Source organism: Polyodon spathula, chromosome 2, assembly GCF_017654505.1.
Source record: "Polyodon spathula isolate WHYD16114869_AA chromosome 2, ASM1765450v1, whole genome shotgun sequence".
NCBI classification, from domain to species: Eukaryota; Metazoa; Chordata; class Actinopteri; order Acipenseriformes; family Polyodontidae; genus Polyodon; species Polyodon spathula.
In genome coordinates, this window is record NC_054535.1 from 73,131,038 (window position 1) to 73,147,991 (window position 16,954).

At 39.0% G+C, this 16,954-nt stretch overlaps 1 protein-coding gene across 4 annotated transcripts in view; it reads right to left on the reverse strand.

Annotated features, from left to right (window-relative positions):
- LOC121300201 (A disintegrin and metalloproteinase with thrombospondin motifs 3-like) overlaps positions 1-16,954 on the reverse strand; it is a 118,498-nt gene that overhangs the window by 27,204 nt on the left and 74,340 nt on the right. For 2 of the 4 annotated variants that reach the window (XM_041228720.1, XM_041228706.1), the window contains exons 6-14: positions 11,153-11,236; positions 10,717-10,873; positions 9,453-9,558; positions 8,213-8,356; positions 7,903-8,035; positions 7,133-7,246; positions 6,879-7,024; positions 6,406-6,581; positions 5,583-5,716 (exon numbers count right to left, since the gene is read on the reverse strand). In XM_041228720.1, coding sequence (XP_041084654.1) covers positions 5,583-5,716; positions 6,406-6,581; positions 6,879-7,024; positions 7,133-7,246; positions 7,903-8,035; positions 8,213-8,356; positions 9,453-9,558; positions 10,717-10,873; positions 11,153-11,236 — 1,194 coding nt within the window. Of the gene's footprint in view, positions 1-5,582; positions 5,756-6,405; positions 6,582-6,878; positions 7,025-7,132; positions 7,247-7,902; positions 8,036-8,212; positions 8,357-9,452; positions 9,559-10,716; positions 10,874-11,152; positions 11,237-16,954 lie in introns of all 4 variants that reach the window. The other 2 variants (XM_041228712.1, XM_041228700.1) reach the window with 1 other exon arrangement.

Here is a 16,954-nt window from a genome sequence, read left to right on the forward strand (position 1 = left end):
TATATTTAGTCCTGTTCTATCCCACCTCAATGTCTGTGGCAGAACAGGAGGGTCCCCTTCCTTCCAGCTACCTGACAAGAACGTGCCACACTTTGCCCAGTTTATTTTTGCTGATGAAGCCCCTTGGAATGTCTCTAGGCTCAGCTGTAATAGCTGGACATCTTGGTTGCTACAAATAAACACATTAATATCATCGGCATAAGTAGACACCTTTACTGCTACAGCCGGAGCAGTACAAGGCACCGCCCATCCTGACAGCCTGCTCCTCAGCAGAGCCAGCAGGGGCTCAATGGAGAGGGAGTACAGCATGCCAGACAGGAAGCAGCCCTGTCTGATGCCCCTGCACACCGGGAAAGGCAGACTCAGACCCCCATAATTTTTTAAATACTAAAAACATTACTGTACAAAATTTTAACATAGTTAATGAACCTGGGGCCGAACCCAAAAGCCTCCAGTGTTGTAAACAGGTAGTGGTGGTCAACCCGATCGAAAGCTTACTCCTGGTCTAAGGAGACCAGTCCCACATTAAAATCACCCATCTGAGTACAAGTAAAAAAATCTCTAATTAAAAATATGTTGTCAAATATTGACCGTCCTGGCACACAGTAAGTCTGGTCCGGGTGTATTAAACTGTTCAATACTTCTCTCAGTCTTATCACCAGACATTTTGAAAATATTTTTAAATCGGCACATAAAATTGAAACTGGTCTCCAGTTTTTTAGTTGGCACAGGTCTCCTTTCTTAGGCAGCATAGTCAGTACAGCTCTGCGGCAGCTAAGCGACAGCTCTCCATTTCTCAAACTCTCCTGCAGCACCATCAGCAGATCTGGTCCCAGTTCCTTCCAAAAGTATTGGAAAAATTCTGCTTGTAGACCATCAATCCCTGGGGCCTTCCTGCTGGCCATCTGCTTAACTGGCGTGGTCAGTTCCTGGAGAGTGATGTTGCCTTCCAGACTCCCCTTCTCCTCCTCGCTCAGGGTGATCAAGCCCTGCAGCACTGAGTCCCTGTCATTTTGACTGCATGGCTCCCTGGAAAACAGTCCAGTATAAAACTGCACCGCCGCCTCTTTGATTTGCTCCTGTTCCAGCAGCTCTCTCCCACAGGGCAGCTGGACACAGTGCATCTGCTTGCTGCTTGCTTTCTTCTTCTCCAGGCTGAAGAAGAAGCTGGTTGGGGCATCCATGTCTCTTAGCTCGATAAATCTTGATCGCACCTGTGCCCCCCGCACCTTCTCCTCCAGCAGGCTGCCCAAGGCTTGTCTCTGCTCCCGCAAGGTCTCCTGTGCCACTGTGCTCTGTTCAGATTGGCTTTCAATTTTAAGAATCTCTCTCTCACAGCTGCTTTCAGTGACTTGGTTGCACCAGAGGTATACTTTTGACAAAAAACTTTGATTTGTACCTTACCAATATCCCACCACTGCCTCAGATCTCTATACTGATCTTTTTGTGTTCTCCAAATTTTCCAGAACTCTCTAAACTATTGCACAAATGTGAAATCTAATAGTTTAGTATTAAAATGCCAAAACGGTGCGGTATGTGTTTCCTTAGGTAGTGTAACAGTACTCTGCACACAGTGATGGTCCGACAGGCTGGTTGGTATTATACTGGCTTTTGTAAATGTATTAAGTTGATGTTTAAATGTATAGATCCTGTCTAATCGTGCTCTAACTATGTACTGTGAAATGTGATGTGACCAAGTGTACTGGCGAGTGGTGGGATGCAAACACCTCCAAATGTCAACTAAGCCACTGAACTTTAAAATTGCAGCTAATTCCATCGCAGAAGGGGGATGCGGTTCTATACTGTTTCTGTCTATATTAAAATTCACTGTGCAATTAAAATCACCCCCCCCCACTAATAAAAAGTCTTCATCATTAACTGTTAAGATAGTCTGTTTTAAAATGTTTAAAAACACCATCCTATCTCTCCCTATATTAGGAGCATAAACATTTATGAAGTTAAAAGTAGCCTCCCTCACCTTAGCTCTTACTGTTAAAAGCCTTCCTTTAATAATCTCTCTTACTTTTAAAATATCTGCTCCTAACCCTGATCTAAAAAGCACAGCCACCCCAGCGCTGTTATTAGAGGCATGGCTCATCACACACTGCCCTCCCAATTTCACCTCCCATTCAGCAGCATTCCCTTCATCTGTATGTGTTTCTTGTAAAAAAAACGATCCCTGCCCTCTTCTGTTCTAAAAACTCAAAGACTTGTGCTCTTTTAAAACTGCAGCCGTTTACATTAAGAGAGATAAAATTGAACATCTTCATAATAGTAAAATTATTTAAAACTATTACAAGAAACCCGACAACAAAAAGTATAAAATTGCAAAAAAACTGGGCCATTTTAAACCTTCTTAGTTGTTGTATTAATCATTTTCCTGACTACTTGTACATATTTTTTAAGTCTGTACCGCTTTGGCTGGTCAATTTCTCTTAAAGTGGCTTTTCTAAAAGCCACATTAGCAGAGTACAGAAACAGTTTAAGATTGGGAAAGAATTTCTTTATATCAACATTACATTTTCCTTTGCTCGTGTTTAAAAAACTATTTATCTCTTCAACAGAGTATAGTTTTTCCTTTGGGGTTTGACTATCAGGGATCTCAGAAAGCACCGAGGAGTCAGAGACGTCACCTCCGTCTTCCTCATCCATCTCATTCTCTTCCTCACTTTCACATTTATTTTGACGTTTTTTAATTTTTTACACCGCTACACCCAGCTCCTCTGCAGCGTTTTCTTGCGAGTCTGGGGGACAGGGTATCGCAGCAGAGTCGAGCTGAGACTCGGCACTGTGCTCCACCTCCTCCGAGAAGAGGGGGCCCGCGCTCCAGGCTGAGACCCAGAGCCGGAGTCTCTCCCGCCCGAGTCCGAGTTGGGAGCTTCTGCAGCAGGGGATTTCTCCCCCGTTGCACTATAGCCCCCACTCCCAGACCCCGGTTCTCCAGCAGCAATCTCAGCACCGCTTGCTCCTTCAGGGCGGGTGGGCAGGCAGAGAGAACCTATGATCTGGAGAGATCGCCTCAGAGCTCCGCTCCAGCTCTGTCTCTTTTTTCCTTCGTTGTTTCCATTTCTTTCTTTTTTTTCCTTTTCCCCCTATTTACAACAGTGACCCCATTATCTCCACTGTGCTCTTCATTTACCGGGGCTCCAGGTTCATTGTTCTCCTTTTCCTGCTGCGGCTCTTCCTCCTGTGCTCCCTGATCCCTGTCAGCCTCACCCTGCTTCTCCTGCCCTGTCTCACCTTCTCTCATCGGGCAATTTTTCCTTTGATGCCCCTGGACTCCGCACTTGAAGCAGGGCATGGTGTCAGTGCTTGCAAACACCACACAGCTGCTTCCTTCTACTGTGAAAGTCCAGGCAACACTTATTATACATTTGTCTCCTAAAAGACATGATGTGACTTAATTGTGGATTTTTACACCCCAGGGGAATAGAATTTATTGGGGAGCAGATTTTCCCATAGCTACTCAGCTCCCTTACCAGCAATTCGTTCCTTAAAAATGGGGGGACATTTGATAAAATCACTTTTGCAAAGGGTGTTGCAAGGGGCGATACATGCACTAAATATTTTATTTTAAAACACATATTTTTAAGAAAAATAAAAAATTCAACCCCCACACATTAATATTTGGTAGAGCCACCTTTCACTGCAATAACAGCTTTAAGTCTTTTGGGGTAAGTATGTACCAGCTTTGCACATAGTGTCGGAGTGATTTTGGCCCATTCTTCTTGGCGGATTTGCTCCAGGTTGTTCAGGTTGGTTGGATGACGCTTGTGGACCGGAATTTTCAAATAGTGCCACAGATTCTCAATGGATTGAGATCAGGACTTTGACTGGGCCACTGTAGGACATTCACCTTTTTGTTCTTGAGCCACTCCAGTGTTGCTTTGGCCTTGTGTTTGGGATCATTGTCCTGCTGAAAGGTGAATTTCCTCCCAAGCTTCAGTTTTTTAACGGACTGAAGCAGATTCTCTTGCAGTATTTTCCTGTATTTTGCTCCATCCATTTTTCCTTCAATTGTAACAAGATGCCCAGGCCCTGCTGATGAGAAGCATCCCCACAGCCACAGCCACAGCATGATGCTGCCACCACCGTACTTCACTGTAGAGATGGTGTGTCTTGAGGCATGGGCAGTGTTAGGTTTGCGCCACACATAGCGCTTTGAGTTTTGGCCAAAAAGCTCTATCTTGGTCTCATCTGACCACAAATCCATTTACCACATCGCAGCTGGGTCACTCTCATGCTTGCTGGCAAACTCCAGACGTGCTTTCAGATGGTACTTTTTGAGTAACAGCTTCTTTCTTGCCACCCTCCCATACAGGCCAGTGTTATACAGAGCTCTTGATATGGTTGACTGGTGCATCATTACTCCACTCCCAGCCACTGAACTCTGTAGCTCCTTCAAAGTGATTGTTGGCTTCTCTGTGGCTTCTCTCACAAGTCTCCTTCTTGACTGAGTGCTGAGTTTCGAGGGACGGCCTTTTCTTGGTAGTGCCTGGGTGGTGTGATGCAGCTTCCACTTCCTGATTATTGATCCAACTGTGCTCACTGGTATATCCAAACACTTGGAAAAAATAATTTTGTACCCTTTTCCTAATCTATGCATTTGTATTACTTTATCTGTAACTTTTGTAGAATGCTCTTTGGTCTTCATTTTCCTTCAGATTCACAGCCTTACCAATGATACTTCAACAGTGGGGTTTTTATCCAGAAAATGTGACAGCAACTTTAATGGTTCACAGGTGATGGCAAATGGTAAGGTAATTGTGTCCTCGTTAGGGCAATTTCTTTCATCGGTGCAAACTGGGAGCTTCCACAGCACAGGGGTTGAATACTTATGCAAACACGATATTTCAGTTTTTTATTTTTCTTAAAAATATTTCCCAACATAAAACCAATGTCACTTTACATTAATTGATTCTGAGTTTCAGTGTTTAAAAATAAAATATCAAACAGAACGAAATTTCAATGTCCCATTTGTAATTCAGTAATATGAGAGAATTGGTCAGGGGTCTGAATACTTTTGCAAGCCACTGTATATATATTGAGCCGTACAAGGTCTCCCTGTGGCTATAGTAGAGAGATGGAGATAATAATAGACTGGAACTCATCAAGAAGGAATTGGAGAAAGTAAACTGCCATTACCACCAAATGATCTGGGGTTTCAAATAAAGCAAGAAGATAGTGTTTCATTTGAATGCATTTCAAATCGTAATTGGCAGTTTTATAAAATTGTCTTTCGTTCTAAAATTTGTGCTGCTAACCTTCAGGTCTCCATACCGACAACATGACAGGCTGCAGGTTTCCACTGACTCATCATCTACATTTTAATTTTGTCTTTTTATTCTGATGTTATTACTTTTCACAGCAGCGGTTCTGTCTGTTTAATACATTTTACAATTACATCTAGGATGTGTCTTAACATTTAAGTAGAAAACAATGACTTTTTTTTATTTTTATTTTTAAGTACGCATTGATAAGTACTGTCTGTAACAGTGTCAATTTGTACTTGACATCAACGTTTTCAGTATTGTTTAGTTTTTTCAGCTTCTGGAATTGTTAATGTGAGCCTGTTCACTCACCACGCATTCACCACGCACACAGATGCTGTAGAGATCCTTGTAAGAACAACGTGTCCCATCATGGACTAACTGTTTCATATAGGCCACATCTCCTGTTTCCTTTGATTGGCAGTAAAGATGGCACCTTTTAATGGCTGTGAAAGAAAAAATGGGTTGGGTGGAGACAACTAAAACTACTTCAATCATTTTTGTTTTGTTATCAAACACACACCTGAAACCAGCTTAGCAGTGGCTGTTTAACGAGGTATTCTGTAAATACAGATCTTACTCCATATGGTTAACAATAATGTACATGGTTTTTAAGAGCAGTTGAACACATATCTAAAAAATAGTTTTTTTATTAAAGATATAAAACATGTGGGGAAGTGTTAAGATACTGAAATTGGCCCTCAGTAGTAACCCTATGGTGCAGCTCCCTTTAAACCTTATAGCTAAGCTATATTGCTGAAGACAATGTAATTTAAATGCTTTTAAATAGTACTACAAAATATGTTTTGCATCAAATCAAATGCAAGAAAAGCCCCATACACTAAATAACGTAAAAGATAAATATGAGCTCCATCTCTCTACATCGTTTTAGCTAAAACAAGGATCACAGTAATGACTTAATATACAAAGAAAACGGACAGTGTTTGTGAAGTGTTGAACTGAAGTATATAGCACTGTGAGGCACAGTGTGTAATGTTTTGTAAAACACCTACAGTGCATAGTTACATCAATGAGTCACCAATGAAAGCAAAGCTGCACACATTCAAAAAATTTTAAAATTTCTACCCTTGCTCTACATGTAATAATAATTAAAAAGTAACATGTTTTGACTTACAATCTGGATGTTCATGGGGGAGCCAATGATGCTTTGCACTGTGGAACTCAAAGTACGAATTGCGCTGCTGGCACTGCTGTGCTCTGAAATCTTCAAACTGCTTTGGACATTCATCTGTGTTACACAGCTGGTATTCATAGTTTATACCAGGGCAATCCTGACCTCCATTTGAAGGCCTGGCATGTAAAAGAGTTGAGTTTATTATTTTGCAATGGACCAAACATTTGTGTTGTTGCACACTACACATTAAAGCTATATTTCATATAGCCGTATCAAAATGATCCTCAAACACTAGGCTTTTACATTGTGTTCAAGTTCATTGTGTTCTACGATTAACCACTTAAAACAAATTGCAAGTTAGGCAGTCCTTGGAGACAGACAGCATCACTAAGAAAGCGACACTGGATGAAGCATGTAAATGTGTTTGTAAGTGGGTTTCACAGCTGTCTCTGTCAGGCTGACAGACAACTTACGTGGGGTTGTTGCACTGACGAGTTCTAAACCGAACCCCAGTTCCACAGGTTCGTGAACAGGAACCAAACTTTGCCCAGGATCCCCAGCTACCATCCTGCTTCAGCTGGTTGTCATTCTTCCACATGCAGTGACCCTTATAGCACCACTGTGTATTAAAAACATAGCAGTCAACACAGCAGGCATTTGTTTTAATGAGTGGTATATGTATACAGTATTTATAGAGGGAGGCCCTGTGAATACATGTAAAACTTACTTTTCCTGGTGCACACTCTGTTCCATCTAGTGGGGGGCCCTTCTTGGTTTTGCAGAAGTAAGGGTTGTCAGGGTGGCTACACCAAAGTTGTTTGCATGGGTCAAATGTCCGAAACTAAAACATAACATATAACACATATATACATACACACACATGTCCTGTAACACAACATTTTAGTCAAGCTAAATTCTCCTTTAAGTCTAAGGCCAAGAATACATGTCACATTCTGTATTTAAGGCAGCTCATACATGACAAACTGCACCCTCTTTCACCACTTAATCTATTAAAAATGTAAAAGGGCTAAAGTGGGACATTCCCGGTGATACTGATTAATTATTCTTTACAGAAATAATTATTTAAGAAAATTAGTAAGAAATATTCATGAACCAAGAAAAATGTTTTGTGTGGTTAGGTTTGGCTGATTGGAACTTAAGTCAGGTATCAGGAATGAATAAAGAATGCTTACAAATGAGTCTGTGCAGTGTGTCCCCAAGCTTAATATACCATGCCAATTTAAACAGTATTGTGATTACTGTAACAAAGCTCCAGATATAAAATGCAGCTCTGTGCAGCATGTAGAATGAAAAGTATGTAAATTGTGCACTTTTGTAACAAGACGACACTGCCTAGCTTTAATTTTAATTAGTATATTGTTATATTCTGTCAGGTGGTCAAGAAGTTATGCTATATAATGTATGCATTATATTAACTCATATTCTGACTATATTCTTGATAAATAAATACATAAATAAACAAACAAACAAACATACTGCTGTGCACATCTTGTATCCAACTCCAAAGTCAAAACGACATTGTTCATCCATTGAATAATTAATTCCTGGCAGTTCTGGAAGTTTGGGCCAATCATGTTCAAAGGGGTCATCCAAAAGACAGTCATACGAGCTATAGGAGAGATTGAAAAATGTTTCAGATAATATTAGTCGGAAAGTATTTTATTATAAATCTGTGCATGCTATCTATACTAAGTAAAATCAACAAAGCCGACGTGAGCCCTATATAAAATGTGTTATATAAGTATGGGACGCTGTAAAACAGAATAGATCAGTAAAAAATACCTACTTAATATATCGCTTGAGTTCTTGGCCACTACACCTAGACCAGTGGTAGCGGTGAAATGCAGCCTGAACTAAAGGAGCCATAACACTGCCCATTGCTGTCTCATCACCACAACGATTGCCTTGGCCATCATGCTCCATTCCGAGTCTGAAACACCAATAAAGTGAACAGCAATAAACACACTGTTAAGAAGCACATCTTTCCACTTTGTTCTGTGAAGTTTACCTTGTAGCTGTCTTTCTTATTCATCTTTACTAATCACATTTCTTACGGTAAGTGCACAGATTTGCCTTACCTCTAGAACTCTCTTATTTCGGTGCAATTGTCCCCTTTGCCAGTGAGCTATTTCAGCATGCAGAGATTTGACACGAATGCTTTAAGGAACATTGCATATCAACTCAAAAAAGTATTCAGTTATCCCAAATGTGGTTTGCAATGATATGATAATGAAGCTAAGACCCTGTTTCCAGTCCATATGGAATGCCTTAATTAATAAGTGTTGTCTGTTGCGCTGATCCCATACACATATCGTCAAATATTGAAATCTAGTGCACAAGGTACATTAATATACAAAGGTCATCATCCATAAACTGTTCAAACAAACAAAACATTACCAAAAAAACCAAAACAAAACAAAAAAACATTCCATAAATAAGAGAAACAAATAGCATCATGTTACTTCTATTTATACTAAAATGAGGTAACCCATAGTAATCCCACTCCTGACAATACAGTAAACAAACTACCTTTATTTCAAACAGCTCAATACTTAACAATTCACCACAACAGGTATGGTGATAAATATGTATCTCAGATGAATGAAAGCTTTTAATAGGTATCCCGGGGACCAGTGTTTTGAACTTGATAAATACAGGAAACACAATAGGTTGTCCTGAGGCATGTCAAATCAAATGAGTTATGAGTGGAGGGGCTTAAACTGACCCTGGCTTTCCATCACGTATACTACCAGGTTGCAGTGTGATATCTAACACAACATAGCTCACAGTGTCAAGTGTTTACGGACTACTTTTTAGTTTACAGTGCATTGCCATGTACTGTATATCTGATATCCACTACTGGAAATATGAAGAAATATAAGCCACATTCTATGTGTGTCACTGCTGCTGCTGAATTAAAAAAAATAAAAATAAACTCACATGTTATTCTGATAATTGCAGTCACATTTACATGCTTGAGCTGAACATTATGTTATGACATTATGACATTTGTTTAAGACACTTACACATGTCCTGTCTCGTGAGCCACAACAAATGCTGAAGAAAATCCATCTTCATGGTTCAGAGCACAGCTACGTACAGGATGACACATGCCTGTTACAGGCGCGTAGCCTAAAAAATGACAAATTGAATTCAATAATGTATGCATCTGTTTTTCATTTTTTAATTTATTAATTTAATTTCTCGATTGTTACTTTTACCTATTATTTCGGGGCTTTCGCTTATTACATACTGTATAAAATTATTGTTTTCGGTGCCTTTCCAAACTGCTTGTATTTTTTTTTTTTTTGTCACAAAATGTATAGTAACTCGACAATTCTTTCCTTTGCTGTTTTCCTCAACGAAGTCCTTACGGTCAGGGGCATATTCTTCTGATTTTTTTTGTGTATTTTTTAATTTCACCACAATTTGCAATTTTGTTTTAAATCCTCCCTATGTAACTCTAATATAGCGTTAAATCCCGCGAACACTTCTCCGTTCCTAATTGTAATCTTGTTTTAAACCTCGCAAGTAGAGTCTCCAACAGAAATTTGCTGATACTCAGTAGTTGGGATGGGTTTAAAGTATAAAGTATTTAAAGTAATACTTTAGATACAAGTCAGGAAGGAGGGACATTGCCCAACCGGTCCGGGAAAGTTGTTTTTTGTAGTAGATTTTTCTCCTAAATGGGAAAGGAGTGAAGTCGGAGTGAATATTGGGGTTTATTGGTTATACACTGTTTTTTTTTTTGTTTTTTTTTGTATCAGGGGTGCTTTTTCGGTTTTTATCGGTTAAAACTGGAAATCAGATTTAATTATATTAATCATTTAATCATTACAGCCTTTTAGTAGCAGCTACATTATAAATGCTTCACAGTATAATCAAATGAACTAAAACATAAATAAAGATAAAAGTCAAACTTGCTTAATATCACTTCAGTTAATGTCACCCTAAGTTTAACTATCAATATTCAATGAGGCCAAACTTCTGAGAATGTCACTTTTGATCTCTCACTCCAGATACTGTAACATCCACCACATGTATCAGTCATATAACTGAATTACATTACACTAAATATACCTTTATAAAACTTGAGTGCATATTAAGAGCTTTCTAATATTTTTAATAACCTGGGAGTTGCCAGTGTGCACTATTGTCTGTTGCACAACATCACTAAACACCAAATATTTTCAGTTTGTAACTCAATCCTACATGAATTTACTGAGACAAAAGACACAGATGGAAGAGTAGAAAAAAAAAAAAGTGAAACCTGCCATGCTTTTACTATACCTTGCATGCCAGCAGGTCCAAAATCTTGCCTGGTTAGAAAAATAGCGTGGTCATGGTGCTCTGAATGATCTGGATCCAACTTCTGCTGTGAGAATGCCCAGCGGCAGACACTCTCCAAGCTCCTTGATGGGTTTCCTCTTTCAATCAGGCTAATGGACTGATAGAGTGAACATATCAGGCCTGTAGCGTTTTAATACTCAGTGATTACAGATTCCTTTCCTAATAGTTCAATTTCAACTTATGTAGATGTTTAAAAAATTATCATCACATTACTTATCAATGTTCTTGTAAGTTTTGTACATTTATAAATTCTCTTTTTTTTTTTTTAAAGCACACCCTCAAAGATTTGTAATTTACTACAGCTTTAATCCTTAAAATATCAGACAAATGAATGACACACATTACATTGTCAGTATTTTTTGTAGAAAGGTCTTACCTTTGCATACCCAAGCATAATCATTCGTACCAGCACTACGTTTATATGTGTGCCAAGAGAATCGTCATGGTAAATCTCATTGACCTAAAAATAAAAAAGAAAGAAACTTACACACAGAAATTAAAAAAAAAAAAAAAAAAAAAGAATACGAACTTATAATCTTACAGGAGAAATACAGTGTTTAATTATGGCAAATTTCAGGGTCATGTATATTTTATACCATATATGATTAAATACAAAGGTAAACAATATTTGGATAATCTAAACAAGTGCAGATATAAATATAGTCACTCTTTAACTACATATTTATCCAGCTGGGGTTAACACATTTAAAAAATCTGACAATAGACCAAATGTCAGATCATCATCTGAAGACGCTTGCACCATTAGGCGAACTGCATTTTAAATGCTGCAAAGAGATTAAAATGCCTTTTTTAACCAAACATGTTTTGAAAAAAAAAAAAAAAAAACAGTTGATCAAGAAAATATTGTCAGTTGATATTTCTTCTTTGACAAAAGATGTAATCAAGTCTGTCTCACCGTCCATTACTGACACGTAAAGGGGGTACACCATGGGAAATTAACAGTTCAATACAATACTCTCTGAATCTGAAAAAGAGATTAGTGAAGGAACTACAGAGGCACTGAAATTGGATAGCATTCATGGATAATGTCATTGTACAGACCACAGATTTTAAAAGAACAACAATAACTACAGTTACCTTGACAACTATCTGTGGAAAGAACTTGAAGTACACAATTATGCACTGTTAAATATGGGCAACTGCAGGGGTGGAATGAGTCTCCTAACCAATCCAGAGGCACTAGTTTCAAGCAAGTGGAAAATGGTATTATAAAAAAGTAGCAATGTAGTCTGTATAAAAGCTTTCCTTGACATTTAGCTGGCTTTTCAGTTTAGTTGTAGATTTAATCAGTTCTGCAAAAAGAAAAAGGCACAGGAAGAACTTTTAACTGAAAAGAACCCCTATGCACTACCATATACAATTAGCGAATGCAGGACTGTCAGAGAAATAAATCACTAGCAGGATACTTCAGTGAAAAGAGTTGACCATTGAAACAAACTATAATGAATCTAAGGGAGAGTCACAGTTATCTGAACACTGAAACAAACTATAATGAATCTTAGGAAAGAATCACAGTTATTTGATGTGGCAGTGGGGCACCGTAAAAAACAGCAACCACACAAATAAAGTGAAGAAGGTTTGTCAACTTTTATAAACAGGAAAAGGATCATTAGACACATGAAAACTCTAATTTCTTGGCAGTGTTTGCCACCTCAAACTTTTTTTTTGTTTAGAAAAGCAGTTTAATTTGACAGCACCTCTGGTATTTGTTTTGCAGTGTGTCTGAGGTACTTTTAACACATTTTGATTTTCAGAAACCAGAGTAGCATCTAAAAGTTGGTCATTTCAGCCAAACTTTTAATTATTACAGCTACAAAACTATTACAAATTGGATGACACATTTGCCATGAATAAAGTAATTAATTAAAATGTAATTGAATGTGATTACAAATTAAGTCTAAAAAGAGGCAGATGAAAATCAAAACAGGGCTCTCACTAATGTACAGTACATTCATCAGCACTAAATATCCATGATGAAGTAATAAACCAGACACATACAAATCCACACTGTATTTTAAATGGTATCAATGTTTTGATCAACTGACTAGACCCCAAAGTATTTAAACTACAATCTAGAAGTACAGTACTGTGCAAAAGTTTTAGGCAGGTGTGAAAAAATGCTGTAAAGTAAGAATGCTTTCAAAAATAGACATGCTAATAGTTTATATTTATCAATTAACAAAATGCAAAGTGAGTGAACAGAAGAAAAATCTACATCAAATCAATATTTGGTGTGACCAGCCTTTGCCTTCAAAACAGCATCAGTTATTCTGGGTACACTTGCACACAGTTTTTGAAGGAACTCGGCAGGTAGGTTGGCCCAAACATCTTGGAGAACTAACTACAGTTCTTCTGTGGATTTACAGCCTCAGTTGCTTCTCTCTCTTCATGTAATCCCAGACAGACTCGATGATGTTGAGATCTGGGCTCTGTGGGGGCCATACCATCACTTCCAGGACTCCTTGTTCTTCTTTACGCTGAAGATAGTTCTTAGTGACTTTCACTGTATGTTTGGGGTCGTTGTCATGCTGCAGAATAAATTTGGGGCCAATCAGATGTCTCATTGATGGTATTGCATGATGGATAAGTATCTGCCTGTACTTCTCAGCATTGAGGAGACCATTAATTCTGACCAAATCCCCAACTCCATTTGTAGAAATGCAGCCCCCAAACTTGCAAGGAACCTCCACCATGCTTCACTATTGCCTGCAGACACTCAGTCGTGTACCGCTCTCCAGCCCTTCGGCGAACAAATTGCCTTCTACAGCCAAATATTTCAAATTTTGACTCATCAGTCCAGAGCACCTGCTGCCATTTTTCTGCATCCTAGTTCCTGTTTTCTCGTGCACAGTTGAGTCGCTTGGCCTTGTTTCCACATCGGAGGTATGGCTTTTTGGCCGCAAGTCTTCCATGAAGGCCACTTCTGACCAGACTTCTCCGGACAGTAGATGGGTGTACCAGGGTCCCACTGTTTTCTGCCAATTCTGAGCTGATGGCATTGCTGGACATCTTCTGATTGCGAAGGGAAGTAAGTATGATGTGTCTTTCATCTGCTGAAGTAAGATCCTTGGCCGACCACTGCGCCTACGGTCCTCAGTGTTGCCCGTTTCTTTGTGCTTCTTCAAAAGAGCTTGGACAGCACATCTGGAAACCCTTGTCTGCCTTGAAATTTCTGCCTGGGAGAGACCTTGCTGATGCAGTATAACTACCTTGTGTCTTGTTGCTGTGCTCAGTCTTGCCATGGTGTATGACTTTTGACAGTAAACTGTCTTCAGTAAACTGGCTGTTCCTCACCCAGTTTTATTCCTCCTACACAGCTGTTTCTATTTCAGTTAATGATTGTGTTTCAACCTACATATTGAATTGATGATCATTAGCACCTGTTTGGTATAATTGTTTAATCATACACCTGGCTATATGCCTACAAAATCCCTGACTTTGTTCAAGTGTACCTAGAAGAGTTGATGCTGTTTTGTAGGCAAAGGATGGTCACACCAAATATTGATTTCATATAGATTTTTCTTCTGTTCACTCACTTTGCATTTTGTTAATTGTAAATATAAACTATCAACATGTCTATTTTTGAAAGCACTCTTACTTTACAGCATTTTTTCACACCTGCCTAAACCTTTTGCACAGTACTGTATGTCACACAAAGGCCAGGGGAAGAATCAGGCATCTCACAACATTGATACGCCTCTTATTCATTACCTGCTTTGCACTCTACATATCAGACACACTTCGATCAAATAAGTTAAAATCCTGTTTAATGTGAAAGCAACGGGATATGACGCATTGGTCACAATAGGAGTTTATTACAGTGCATATAAACCACATCGAATGGTTTTCATTGATCAGTCTGTATCGTTTAACGTGATTTGTTTTTCAGGTCTGCAAATCAAATAGCAAACAACTTTTTTTTCTTGGTAAATGAAGTTTGACAACCCTGATGTAGAACTACTGCCAAAGCAGGCCATGTCATACAGACTCTGTCATGGGTGAATGGTGACACATAACTATGTATGTATTTTTAAAACACCACGTGAAAACACTAGGATATGAATCTGGTAAAAGTTTCTTTGGAGAACTTAGTAGTTTGTCTTAGGTGATTAGCTGCCTAATTAAACAGAAAATTCTAAGTTGGGAAGGCAGTTGGAGGCCAAAATAAATCATCTACATGATGCAGAAATTGGGAATCACATTTCTTGAGTTCCCCAGTAAATTGTTAAAAGTTATAATATTACTGTAATAAGTACTAGTGAAAGATACAGTTAATAAAGCAGTATTGAACAACAATGAAATTTTCATGTTTGGAAATTCGTTCAAGATTTAAATATTCATTTGGGTATTCGTTCAAGATTTATATATGCATACGGATATTCGTTCAAGGGCTTAGATATCCATTCATATATATTCGTTCAAGATTTAGATATTCATTTGGATATTTGTTCAAGACTTAGATATACATTTGGATATTCACTCAACATTCGGATATTCGTTGTTTAAAGTAGAAATATCCCAGGAGTAAGAATACATCTTCCTTTATTCCCCTAAATTAATTACAAAACAAAAGCTGCCATACAGCAGTTTAAGTTAAAAGTCATTTTGCTTAAGCCCCCACCCCCAAAAAAATGGTACGTAAAGTAGACACCTCATTTAAAAGAATAAATTGTGGTAAAGTGGGGGTTGCTTTGCCACTTTCAGGACCTTTACATTGTCTTCTAGCAAAAGGTACTGTACTTGAAACCAGTTTATATAAATAAACAAAACAAAAGCCTAACTTCAAGTTGGAGCTCTAGCTAAGCTTTGCAAGATCTCTGTCTCACAACTGGATGGCTAAGCCATTTACCGGTGTCGAACACAATAATTCCCATTGTATCCCATCGTATCCCATCGTAAAACTTCCCAGTATGGCTTCCTTTTGACATCAGAACTGAAGGAAAGTTGCGCTTGTGCATTAAAATGAAAAACAAAGACCTCATTTCCCAGCGTCCCTCCCTTTCCCAGTTGCGCTTGCACATTAACGTGAAAAAGAGATACTTCACTTCCCAGCATCCCTCCCTTTCACAGTGGAGTTCAGCTCAATTCATTCATAATTTGTTCTGTAATTACAATGTCCTGTTGAACATACACAATAAAAAACAACACCGGTTCTCAAAAACACTCTTCATTGCACGCACACAATGCACATTACCTTCTTTGTGTAGTTACCAGGTCTTCCCACAGACACACATGTATTTCAGACCTGGTTATATATCTGCATTTTAAACTTGGTTTTATATCTGCCTGCATAGCTACAGGCAGGTGTTCCTCATTATAGTAGTGCCAGGTGTTAATCACCCTGGGCCCTAATTCCAAGGACAGAAGTATTCTGGGGGATGCAGTCCATCATTTTATATATTTGTGAGAATTTGAGTGACATTCCTAACATAGATGTTTTCTGAGTTGTTCAAAACTCCAAAAATTAATAAATGTTTACCTGTACAACAAAATAGGCCACAGATGTGTTCAGTTTTGTTTTGAGTTTGAGTCCTATGTTTTGCAAACACTGTGGTTGATGTATACATATGGAAATAAGTACAGAACAAAGGCACCGTCAAACACGTTTCTTGAGGGCCGGTAAGAAAATCTTACAAAAATTACCAAATACTGGTAAAAGCACAGCTGCATGATGTGACAGGGAGTCATACAGTCAGGGGAGTGCAGGGTCGAGTCCTGGCTGTGCAAAGTTGCCGGTCTTCGCTGGAGATTCCGGAGGGAGCGCTACATTGGCTCTGGCGTTCCTGTGGATCAGGAAGACAGGCTTCTCCTCATCGCGCTACAGTGGCCCTACCGGCCAGGCGCCTCGTGAGCCTAGGAGGACACCAGCAGGGCTGGCCTTTGTCCTCCAGAGTTCAGTAGCTCGCTGACATTCACTCTTGAGTTCTGGATGTAAAAGTGGAAGCTGGCTTGGTCATGGGTTTGGAGTACACCCACTGAACGTTCAGTTCTCCTGAGCTGTATGGGGAATTGCAGCAGTGAGGGGAAAAATAATTAGATATTCTAACTACTGAAACAGATGTTGCTACTGTGTATTGTTTGTTTTTTTTGACATTGTTCCATCTGCTCATGCATCCCAAAATTAGAGCTACCACCACGACAAAAACATTATGACCAT